Genomic DNA, 12,675 nt, shown 5'->3' with positions numbered 1-12,675 from the left:
CAGAAGGCATCTGATACCGAACCGTGACCCCCAAACCGAGGTACGTACCGAACCGTGACCCCCAAACCGAGGTACGTACCGAACCGTGACCCCAGAACCGTTATTTTTAAACAGGAGTATCAGTACTTCTACTTTCACCAGAGTATCTTTAAACAGGAGTATCAGTACTTCTACTTTCACCAGAGTATCTTTAAACAGGAGTATCTGTACTTCTACTTTCACCAGAGTATCTTTAAACAGGAGTATCAGTACTTCTACTTTCACCAGAGTATCTTTAAACAGGAGTATCAGTACTTCTACTTTCACCAGAGTATCTTTAAACAGGAGTATCAGTACTTCTACTTTCACCAGAGTATATTTAAACAGGAGTATCTGTACTTCTACTTTCACCAGAGTATTTTTAAACAGGAGTATCTGTACTTCTACTTTCACCAGAGTATTTTTAAACAGGAGTATCTGTACTTCTACTTTCACCAGAGTATCTTTAAACAGGAGTATCAGTACTTCTACTTTCACCAGAGTATCTTTAAACAGGAGTATCAGTACTTCTACTTTCACCAGAGTATTTTTAAACAGGAGTATCTGTACTTCTACTTTCACCAGAGTATTTTTAAACAGGAGTATCTGTACTTCTACTTTCACCAGAGTATTTTTAAACAGGAGTATCTGTACTTCTACTTTCACCAGAGTATCTTTAAACAGGAGTATCTGTACTTCTACTTTCACCAGAGTATCTTTAAACAGGAGTATCTGTACTTCTACTTGAGTAAAGGATGTGTGTAGATCTGCCCTCTCGGCGTACCTTTCGTCGATGGAGGCGACTCTCTCCTGGATTCTCTCAGCGTTGATGTTCCCGTCGCTGGCGAGACGCCGCCCCGCCTCCACCACGCCGTTTATCTTCTCCTCGTTGGCGTCCATCGTGGTCATGAAGTCCTCCTGCTTCTTGATGGCTGCCTCAGCTCCTTCCAGCGTGGAGGACATCTCCGTGTGAGCCAGAACGTACTCCTGCAGGGAGAGGGGAGGAGAGGAGAGGAGAGGAGAGGAGAGGAGAGGAGAGGGGAGGAGAGGAGAGAGGAGAGGAGAGGAGAGGAGAGGAGAGGAGAGGAGAGCAGAGGAGAGGGGAGGGAGAGGAGAGGAGGAGGAGAGGAGAGGAGAGGAGAGCAGAGGAGAGGAGAGGGGAGGAGAGGAGAGGAGAGGAGAGGAGAGGAGAGGAGAGGAGAGGAGAGGAGAGGGGAGGAGAGGTGAGGAGAGGAGGAGAGGAGAGGACAGGTGAGGAGAGGAGAGGAGAGGAGAGGTGAGGAGAGGAGAGGAGAGGAGAGGAGAGGAGAGGAGAGGAGAGGAGAGGAGAGGAGAGGAGAGGAGAGGAGAGGAGAGGGGAGGAGAGGAGAGGAGAGGAGAGGAGAGGACAGGTGAGGACAGTTAGAGAGCTGCATCACTTCACTGTCCTCTAACCTCTGCCCCTCCTGATCTCTAGAGCCTCAGGATCCTGGTCTAATGTGTCCCGTACCTGGTTGTTGAGGAAGGCCTCGGCCTGCTTGGTGTCCCTGAGGAACAGCTGGTACGCGTGGCTCTGGGTCAGAAGGTTCTGCCGGTTCTCCCACATCTTGTGCAGCTCGTTCCAGCCGGTGTGCAGCGCCTCCAGCCGCTGCCTCAGGAACATATGCTGGGCGTCCGTCTGGCCCTGGGTCACCAGCTCGCCCATGTCCCGCATCTTCTGGTAGTCCTCCTCGTAGTTCTGCACCTCGTTCTTGATGCCCTCGTGCTGCGCCATCAGCTTCTCGGCCTCGGCCAGCGTGTTGGGCATGTCCTCGGAGGCGATGAGGGTCTGTGTGCGAGACAGCCAGGACTGGAAGTCGTCCAGCTCGCGCAGGAACTGCTGCAGCTTCCTGGCCTCACCCAGAGACTCCTCGCGGGTCTTCAGGGTGTTCTTCATCTCCTCCCAGACCGCTGTGATCTCCGCCAGCCGGCCCGTGATGGCCTTGGCCTGGTCCGGGTGCTCTGTGGCCAGACGCTCTGCCTCGCCCCGCAGGTCTCCCAGCTTGTCCTCGATGGCGGCGAGATCTCGCTCCATGCCGGTGAGTTTGCGCTGCAGCGCCATGACACCTGTCAGGTCGTTGCCCAGCTCCTGCGTGGACTCGATCACCTTGGTCTTCTCCTTGATCCACGACTTGGTCTCGTTGCACTCCAGGTGGTAGTTCTGCACGCCGAGCGCCGAGTTCAGGGACTCCTTCTTCAGGTCCACCAGGTCTCTGAACTGGCTCCACCTGCAGCAGAGAGACAATCAATAACTCCAAAGGTAGACCCACAGGTAGACTACAGGTAGACCACAGGTAGACCCACAGGTAGACCACAGGTAGACCCACAGGTAGACCCACAGGTAGACCACAGGTAGACCCACAGGTAGACCCACAGGTAGACCCACAGGTAGACCACAGGTAGACCCACAGGTAGACCCACAGGTAGACCCACAGGTAGACCCACAGGTAGACCACAGGTAGACCCACAGGTAGACCCACAGGTAGACCACAGGTAGACCCACAGGTAGACCCACAGGTAGACCCACAGGTAGACCCACAGCCTTCTGAAACTCTGAGGACTGAAGGACTCTAAAGCTCCTTACACACCAAACTGACACCAAAGAACACGTCCCGACAGAACGTCGCCTCACGTCTCCTGCGTCTTGGCCATGTGTCACACTGGAACACACCGCAAAGACTTCAGCCGACGGCCAAGTTGCACGTACGAACTGAGTGGCAATAACTCTCCTTACCAGCAGGCGGCGGTAGTGTGTATTCGTCATTCAAAAGAGGCAACAACTGGAAGACAGACTGCGTGATAACTGAGAGAAGAAGAACAGACTGCGTGATATAAACCAACAACACATAGCGTGTGTTCCATGTTCACTCTACAGCGAGAAGCTCACGGGGCTTTCCCCAACCTGTGTCGAGAGCTGGAGCTAAATGAAATCTCAGATTTGCCTTCTTTATAGTTTGTTTGGGTCTCTCACTTCCGTTTAGCTTCTCATGCTGAATGTAAAATTAATTTAAATGATTCATTTATATTCAAAAAGTCTCCCTCTGTGTTTTTTATGAAATGTCGTTCCTACCTGTTGTTGAGTTGGTCCTGCTGCGTCTTGATGTCTGTCTCGCTCGGGTGTCCGTTGTGCTTCAGCTGCCGGGCGATCTGGTTCACCACGGCGACCCGGGACGCTTGGTTGTTCATCTCCGGCTCCAGGCTCTCGAAGCGGTGCTGGATCACCTCCAGGTCCTCCAGCTTCTCGGGGATCTCCATGCTGTTCAGCCACTGCTCCTTCTCGTCGATCCAGACCTGGCAGGCGTGAGCCTCGTTGAACATCTTGTAGAGCGCCAGCGCGTCCTGCAGCGCCTGCTTCCTCAGCTTCGTCAGCTCCGACACCTCCTTGTATCGCTCCTCGATGCCGGCCAGGCGCCCGCGGACCTCCTCAGACTGCGCCTCCTCCTCCGGCAGCGCGGCGGCCTGCTCCTGCAGCGAGTCGATGACGGACCGGTAGCTGGAGACCTCCGCCGCCGCGTCCTTGTGCTTCCGGACCAGCGCCTGCGTGGAGAACTCGTCGTGGCCGGTCTCTCCGCTGGACACGATGCGCAGGGCGTCCAGCGTCCAGGCGTCCACGTCGTCTGCGTCCGTCTGGAACTGATGAAGCGCCAGAGCCTCCTCCAGCTTCCTCTTCCTCGCCGCTGCCAGGCGCTCCAGAGCCGCCCACTGGTCCTGCAGGTCGCACACACGCTCCTGGATCTTTGTGGCGGCAAAGTGTCCGGCCTGCACCTGTGGTCGTGTGACGAAATACAATGTTATACAATGTTGTAGTAAAGGAATCAGAAGGAGATCACTATTCATAATGCTGACTCATGTCAGGGTTTAGGACTCATAATGCTGACTCATGTCAGGGTTTAGGACTCATAATGCTGACTCATGTCAGGGTTTAGGACTCATAATGCTGACTCATGTCAGGGTTTAGGACTCATAATGCTGACTCATGTCAGGGTTTAGGACTCATAATGCTGACTCATGACAGGGTTCAGGACTCATAATGCTGACTCATGTCAGGGTTTAGGACTCATAATGCTGACTCATGTCAGGGTTTAGGACTCATAATGCTGACTCATGTCAGGGTTTAGGACTCATAATGCTGACTCATGTCAGGGTTCAGGACTCATAATGCTGACTCATGTTTTAGGACTCATAATGCTGACTCATGTCAGGGTTTAGGACTCATAATGCTGACTCATGTTTTAGGACTCATAATGCTGACTCATGACAGGGTTCAGGACTCATAATGCTGACTCATGTCAGGGTTTAGGACTCATAATGCTGACTCATGTCAGGGTTCAGGACTCATAATGCTGACTCATGTTTTAGGACTCATAATGCTGACTCATGTCAGGGTTCAGGACTCATAATGCTGACTCATGTTTTAGGACTCATAATGCTGACTCATGTCAGGGTTTAGGACTCATAATGCTGACTCATGTTTTAGGACTCATAATGCTGACTCATGACAGGGTTCAGGACTCATAATGCTGACTCATGTCAGGGTTTAGGACTCATAATGCTGACTCATGTCAGGGCTCAGGACTCATAATGCTGACTCATGTCAGGGCTCAGGACTCATAATGCTGACTCATGTCAGGGTTTAGGACTCATAATGCTGACTCATGTCAGGGTTCAGGACTCATAATGCTGACTCATGTTTTAGGACTCATAATGCTGACTCATGTCAGGGTTCAGGACTCATAATGCTGACTCATGTTTTAGGACTCATAATGCTGACTCATGTCAGGGTTTAGGACTCATAATGCTGACTCATGTTTTAGGACTCATAATGCTGACTCATGTCAGGGTTCAGGACTCATAATGCTGACTCATGACAGGGTTCAGGACTCATAATGCTGACTCATGTCAGGGTTTAGGACTCATAATGCTGACTCATGTTTTAGGACTCATAATGCTGACTCATGTCAGGGTTTAGGACTCATAATGCTGACTCATGTCAGGGCTCAGGACTCATAATGCTGACCAGGGGCGGACTGGGGGGAAAAAGTGGCCCGGGGATTAATTGACAGACAGGCCCACTTAATGCGCGGCATGTATCGGCCGGCCGGCGACGAAAGTATGTTACTTAACAAAAGACCCTATGCATCTGATGTTATTTTGGACCATTGTTCAGATAACAATCACATTACCTGAGCCCTTGAGTTGCCTAGAGCAAAAATAGTTACAGCATATATTTAGTGATCTTTAACAGATCATTGATGCAATAACATTTGGACCCAATTTGCCTGACTTGACACATGGAATAAAACATGGGCGTAGGAAGCATCCTCAATGTGGGTGAGACCATTTAACAAGGGGTGTGGGCAGGTGGTGGACCTCACCTCCTTTAGGGGGGTCCGGGGGCATGCTCCCCCGGGAAGATTTTGTTTTAAATGTCTGGTGCACTTTGAGAGCAAAATTAGGGACTAAATCTATGGATACATCTCTCAACACCCATATGGAACAGAACTGTAAACAGATTTACTTTTTCTTTCAACATGTATTTGAACAGCAAGTGGAGGCAAAAGTGACTGCACCCAAAACAATAAACCTGCTAGCTAACTAGCCTAAACTCAGTAACAGAATGTGGGCAACACGTTCTTCTCCACAGCCGCATGACCTCTGAGTCAGACGTCACTTCCCCCTTTTCTATCCTACGGGTACAGCCCCTCCCCTGAACCCCGTCTCCCTCCAGGGAGTGGACACTTACAAATGTGGGCCGGTAGGATTTAGGCAAAACAAAAGAAGGGGAAACTCCCGGTATTCCCAATGGCCAGTCCGCCCCTGATGTCAGGGTTCAGGACTCATAATGCTGACTCATGTTTTAGGACTCATAATGCTGAGTCATGTTTTAGGACTCATAATGCTGACTCATGTCAGGGCTCAGGACTCATAATGCTGACTCATGTCAGGGCTCAGGACTCATAATGCTGACTCATGTCAGGGTTTAGGACTCAGGTCCGTCTCTTCCCACGCACCATGTCCTGGCCCTCAGCGATGGTGTTCTTCAGGAGTCCGTTGCGGCCGCTCATCTCGTGCTCCAGCGCTCGCTGCTGACTCAGCAGTCTTAGAGAACCCGTCAGGTCTTTGGCGTTCTCCAACGAGGACAGGATCTGCTCCTTCTCCCGGATCCAGCCCTCCTCTTCCGCCATGTCCCAGAAGAACTTCCAGAGGCGGCGGGACTCCTCCAGCCGGGACCGGCGCTCCGCAGCCAGCTGGGTCAGCTCCTGGTAGCAGAACTCCAGGTGAGAGACCCGGTCCTCGATCACCTGAGGGTCGCACGGCTTGTAGCCTGACAGGAAGTAAACAGAGACGTATAAATATACAACAGATATTATTATTACTATAGGAAATAACTCTGCATGATGTTCTTCTCTAGTCTGAAGGAAAGGACAGACACTGCTCCGTGTTGAAGAGTAAAACCTGTAGAGTTCCAGGTCTGCTCACCAGCGTCGCTGACGGAGAACCGGGTGGCGTTGGAGCTGACGGCCTTCACGCGGTCGGCCTGGATGGAGATGTCAGCCTCCACCAGGGCGTGTTTCTGCAGCAGGTCCTCCACGCCCAGCAGGTGCTTCCCGTAGTCCTGAGACAGCAGCAGCATCTGGACACAGGAAGAGAGGGTGAGGCTACTTCCTGTCTCTACAATTCGAGGGAGTGCGGTCGTCTTTCAACTAGAAGGTTGCTGGGATCATTAGAAGTTCGAGGGGACAGAGGATGCAACATATGACTGTGTCAGGTCAGAACATGTATGCTGTTTGAAGTGTATGTAACCTGTGAGATATTGACTGCTTTGGTCTAAGGTCATCTGTCTCTGATCCTGCTGTACTCTGTGTCTGTTATCCATTCCTCTTTTCTTATTCTTTAATGTTGTGAGTGTTACATCGGACCCACGAAGTACGGCTCCATCCAAACCAGTTCTCTGAAGAAGATGTTGGCACGTTGACTGACCTTCATCTCGTCCATCCAGTCCATGATGTGCAGCATCTCCTGGAAGACCCTCTGCAGCCCCAGGTTGGTCTCCAGCCGCAGCCGGCGGGCCTTCAGCAGCTCCAGCAGATACTCCCACAGCCGCACCACGTTCTCCTTCCTGGCCGCCACGCGCTTGATGTCGTGGTAAGACTCCGCCTCCAGCTCCCGGGCCACCGATAGGACGGCCTGGACACGCTCCTCGTACGCCGTGATGTCCGTCTCGATGGCCTCGTGCTTCTTGGTGGCCGCGTCCACCGCCTGCAGGTCGAAGCCAAAGTTATCCTGTGGAGACAGTTCATCACGTTAGGAGGAACATACATCCTGGAAAGGGTTATTGGAGATGTTCATTGAGTTTAAGATAAGATGCACTCTATGGATCCCAACTGAGGAGTTTGATTTGTCCCAGCAGCATGTAGATGAAGGAGAAGGTAATATACACGGTGGTGATGAATAAGGAAGATATATATCTATAGAGTATATATATTGAATACACAAAGAAACAGGATTGAATGCATCCAGAGGAGCATAATATCCATGGTTCCTGTCTCACCTGCGACACCAGCCTCTGGTTCTCGCTCAGCCACGTCTCTCTCATGGCCGCCTTCCTGTCGAAGCGTCTGGCGAGCTGCTCCAGCTTCTCCTGACGAATCAGCTCCATCCTCAGAGCCAGCTCCCGCTCATGCTCCGCCTTCTCCAGACGCTCCCACGCCTGACGGGGGACAGCGTCATTACAGAGGCTGCATGAAGACCTCCAGAGGGCCTACAGCCCCCCTCAACATCACTATCTAACACAGGGGGGTCTGACTTACTGACCCCATCCAGACTGAGAGGACTTGCTCCATAACGTCATCTCTGTTTTAAAGCTCTCCTATCATGCAGAAGTCTCAGCTGCACAGAGAGGGGGGGGGGGCTACAAGGATCTGTTTGGGGTTTGGAGCAGGACACTTCAGAGACATGTCCTTAGTAACAGCTGGAAGAGAGGGGGGGGGGGGGCTACAAGGATCTGTTTGGGGTCTGGAGCAGGACACTTCAGAGACATGTCCTTAGTAACAGCTGGAAGAGAGGGGGGGGGGGGGCTACAAGGATCTGTTTGGGGTTAGGAGCAGGACACTTCAGAGACATGTCCTTAGTAACAGCTGGAAGAGAGGGGGGGGGGCTACAAGGATCTGTTTGGGGTCTGGAGCAGGACACTTCAGAGACATGTCCTTAGTAACAGCTGGAAGAGAGGGGGGGGGGGGCTACAAGGATCTGTTTGGGGTTAGGAGCAGGACACTTCAGAGACATGTCCTTAGTAACAGCTGGAAGAGAGGGGGGGGGGGGCTACAAGGATCTGTTGGGGTCTGGAGCAGGACACTTCAGAGACATGTCCTTAGTAACAGCTGGAAGAGAGGGGGGGGGCTACAAGGATCTGTTTGGAGCAGGACACTTCAGAGACATGTCCTTAGTAACAGCTGGGAAGAGAGGGGGGGGGCTACAAGGATCTGTTTGGAGCAGGACACTTCAGAGACATGTCCTTAGTAACAGCTGGAAGAGAGAGGGGGGGGGGCTACAAGGATCTGTTTGGGGTCTGGAGCAGGACACTTCAGAGACATGTCCTTAGTAACAGCTGGAAGAGAGGGGGGGGGCTACAAGGATCTGTTTGGGGTCTGGAGCAGGACACTTCAGAGACATGTCCTTAGTAACAGCTGGAAGAGAGGGGGGGGGCTACAAGGATCTGTTTGGGGTCTGGAGCAGGACACTTCAGAGACATGTCCTTAGTAACAGCTGGAAGAGAGGGGGGGGGCTACAAGGATCTGTTTGGGGTCTGGAGCAGGACACTTCAGAGACATGTCCTTATAGACCTTCAGAGAAGCTAGTGCCTCAGAGGGAGCAGCTCTCACCTTGTTGATGTCTGAGATCAGCTTCCCCTCTCGCGGTGTGAACACCTTCTGGTTGTTGGCTCTCATCTTACTCTGGATGGTGAACAGCAGGACCTCCAGGTTCCCCTTCTCTGTGAACCTGCACACACACACACACACACACACACACACACACACACACACAACACACACACACACACACACACACACACACACACACACACACACACACACACACACACACACACACACACACACACACACACACACCAGTTAGAGGGGGGGGTCACGGTGCAGAGACAGAACCATAGAAGAGCAGGTACAGGTGCAGAGAACGTGCTTGGGAGGCTTCTCTCTAGCGGTTAGTCTGATGCTGTGTGTATATATACAGATATATATATATCTATAGATATATATATATATATATATCTGTATATTGTATATACCCTGTCAGAGACTTTCTGCCTCAGCAGACCCTAATAACCGATGCACGCTGAAGGCTCTTTGAGCAGCTCTCACTGATCCTGCTGGGATGTTACACACGGAGCTGCTGTGATGTTACACGTGGAGCTGCTGGGATGTTACACATGGAGCTGCTGGGATGTTACACATGGAGCTGCTGTGATGTTACACATGGAGCTGCTGGGATGTTACACATGGAGCTGCTGGGATGTTACACACGGAGCTGCTGGGATGTTACACATGGAGCTGCTGGGATGTTACACATGGAGCTGCTGGGATGTTACACATGGAGCTGCTGGGATGTTACACACGGAGCTGCTGGGATGTTACACATGGAGCTGCTGGGATGTTACACATGGAGCTGCTGGGATGTTACACATGGAGCTGCTGGGATGTTACACACGGAGCTGCTGGGATGTTACACATGGAGCTGCTGGGATGTTACACATGGAGCTGCTGGGATGTTACACACGGAGCTGCTGGGATGTTACACGTGGAGCTGCTGTGATGTTACACACGGAGCTGCTGTGATGTTACACACGGAGCTGCTGTGATGTTACACATGGAGCTGCTGTGATGTTACACATGGAGCTGCTGTGATGTTACACGTGGAGCTGCTGGGATGTTACACATGGAGCTGCTGGGATGTTACACATGGAGCTGCTGGGATGTTACACGTGGAGCTGCTGTGATGTTACACATGGAGCTGCTGGGATGTTACACATGGAGCTGCTGGGATGTTACACATGGAGCTGCTGTGATGTTACACATGGAGCTGCTGGGATGTTACACATGGAGCTGCTGGGATGTTACACATGGAGCTGCTGGGATGTTACACATGGAGCTGCTGGGATGTTACACATGGAGCTGCTGGGATGTTACACATGGAGCTGCTGGGATGTTACACATGGAGCTGCTGGGATGCAAGGAGCATCTCAGACCTGATCTGACCGCTAAAGTGTTATCCTATCGTATTGTATCGTAGTGGGGGGCTTACTTGGGGGGCTTCTCCGCGGTCCGGTAGGTGTTGAAGGCCTGCAGCTGCTGCTGGACCCCCAGCAGGGCGTTGGCGAACTTCCTGTTGTTGAGGATGATGATGGTCTGCTCGATCCACTCCAGCAGGTCTGAGGCCAGAGACTCGTACTTCTCCACCATCTTCTCCGTCTCTATGGCGTTTTCCAGCACCTGCAGGGGAAACACACTTTAACTACTTCCTGTGAGGAGGGTCCCGATTGTCTCTTATTTTGAAGGTTTCCTGGATGTTCCTTAATATCTTTTATTTTGAAGGTTCCTGACCTTGCCGATGCGCTTCCCCTCCACCTTCAGAGCCTTCATCTTGGAGAAGTAGTGGTAGTACGTCACCACGTAGGTGATCACCGACTTATCGTCCGGCTGGTCCACGCTGATGTCTGCAGAGCAACAAATACACATTATAAAATATACATATATATATATATATATATACATATAAAGTCCTGCAGGGGCTCCAATAGAGTGGTGCAGGAATGAGTCCTAAAACCAGGAAGTGAGTCAGCATTTCACCACTTCCTGTTCCCTGGTCTCAGAGCCAATGGGATCTCTCCATAGGCTCTGGAAAATAGCTGAAATAAGGTCTGTGGTTGAGACAAAGAGACGGATCACGTTTTGTTCTAGGACATTAAATCCATCAGCAGTGACCCCACTGGTGATTTCTGAAGAGTTGACGTGTCTGAAAAGCGATGGTTGTTACCAAGTGGCTGAATAGGACTACAGAAGTCGTGGAGGTCGTTGTACGTCATTACGCCGAACACGTGAACACTCCTCTAAGTTAGCTTGCCCTGTTCTGCTTGAAAGCAAGTACCTGCCTCCTGCTAAGTGTTCAAACGAACGCTTCAACTCGTACCATTTAGAATCTGTGTGTTTGAATATGGATCTGAAGTTGGCGTGACGTTGAAGTCGTGCTGCTGGACTCGCCTGTAGTTCCTTTATAGCATCACGTTAGCATTTAGCTTCTGGCCATTAGAGTTATGATTAGAACATTATGAAAGTAGACATGTGGAGATTATCCGGCTGAACAAAAGGTGCATTTATCAAACAGGTTCGTTTTCCACAGACCTGATTTCCAGCTACTTTCCTAAACCGTCTGGAGAAATCCTTTTAGTGGAGGGACCAGCAGCTTCAGGGGGAACTACAGAAACACGTCATCACTGCACCGCTCTATATACATATAAAGTCCTTTAGGGGCTCTTATTGTGAAGGGGAGCAGGAAGTCACCCTCGGGGTCCAGCAGCTTGGTGATGCCCAGGTGTTGCTCCGCCAGGTTGAAAGCGTCCTGAAGGTTGTGGTGAGCGTTCGACTTCTTCAGCTTATCGAAGTCGATCAGATCGGGCCTGAGCACGGGGACAACTTTATTAACAACACTTTATTTACACAACTTTATTAACAACACTTTATTTACACAACTTCATTAACAACACTTTATTTACACAACTTTATCTAAACAACTTTATTTAAACAACTTTATTTAAACAACTTTTTTAGCTCAAAGAAAATGTCATTAAGTCGCCCGTTAAACGCTCATCTCAGGAAGATATCTTCAGATAACAGAGGGCGTTACCTGTGTGTCAGTTATCTAAAGGTTACCTGTGTCAGTTATCTAAAGGTCAGTTATCTAAAGGTCAGTTATCTAAAGGTTACCTGTCAGTTATCTAAAGGTCAGTTATCTAAAGGTTACCTGTCAGTTATCTAAAGGTTACCTGTCAGTTATCTAAAGGTTACCTGTGTCAGTTATCTAAAGGTTACCTGTGTCAGTTATCTAAAGGTTACCTGTCAGTTATCTAAAGGTCAGTTATCTAAAGGTTACCTGTGTCAGTTATCTAAAGGTTACCTGTCAGTTATCTAAAGGTTACCTGTGTCAGTTATCTAAAGGTCAGTTATCTAAAGGTTACCTGTCAGTTATCTAAAGGTTACCTGTCAGTTATCTAAAGGTTACCTGTGTCAGTTATCTAAAGGTCAGTTATCTAAAGGTTACCTGTCAGTTATCTAAAGGTTACATGTGTCAGTTATCTAAAGGTCAGTTATCTAAAGGTTACATGTGTCAGTTATCTAAAGGTCAGTTATCTAAAGGTTACCTGTCAGTTATCTAAAGGTTACCTGTCAGTTATCTAAAGTTTACCTGTGTCAGTTATCTAAAGGTTACCTGTCAGTTATCTAAAGGTTACCTGTCAGTTATCTAAAGGTTACCTGTCAGTTATCTAAAGGTTACCTGTCAGTTATCTAAAGGTCAGTTATCTAAAGGTTACCTGTGTCAGTTATCTAAAGGTTACCTGTCAGTTAT

At 50.2% G+C, this 12,675-nt stretch overlaps 1 protein-coding gene across 1 annotated transcript in view; it reads right to left on the bottom strand.

Moving 5' to 3' along the window:
- Nucleotides 1-802: 802 nt before the first annotated feature.
- LOC117484594 (spectrin beta chain, non-erythrocytic 1-like) overlaps nucleotides 803-12,675 on the bottom strand; it is a gene marked incomplete at its 3' end in the record, with an annotated part of 35,631 nt that continues 23,758 nt past the window's right edge. Inside the window, 11 exon segments of the mRNA XM_034133026.1 lie at nucleotides 803-1,005; nucleotides 1,508-2,264; nucleotides 3,107-3,801; nucleotides 6,048-6,361; nucleotides 6,517-6,670; nucleotides 7,018-7,320; nucleotides 7,589-7,747; nucleotides 8,919-9,036; nucleotides 10,357-10,544; nucleotides 10,656-10,768; nucleotides 11,613-11,728. Coding sequence (XP_033988917.1) covers nucleotides 803-1,005; nucleotides 1,508-2,264; nucleotides 3,107-3,801; nucleotides 6,048-6,361; nucleotides 6,517-6,670; nucleotides 7,018-7,320; nucleotides 7,589-7,747; nucleotides 8,919-9,036; nucleotides 10,357-10,544; nucleotides 10,656-10,768; nucleotides 11,613-11,728 — 3,120 coding nt within the window.

The sequence above is a fragment of the Trematomus bernacchii genome, unplaced genomic scaffold (genome assembly GCF_902827165.1).
Source record: "Trematomus bernacchii unplaced genomic scaffold, fTreBer1.1, whole genome shotgun sequence".
Classification (NCBI taxonomy): Eukaryota; Metazoa; Chordata; class Actinopteri; order Perciformes; family Nototheniidae; genus Trematomus; species Trematomus bernacchii.
This window is presented reverse-complemented; position numbering and strand designations above follow the sequence as displayed.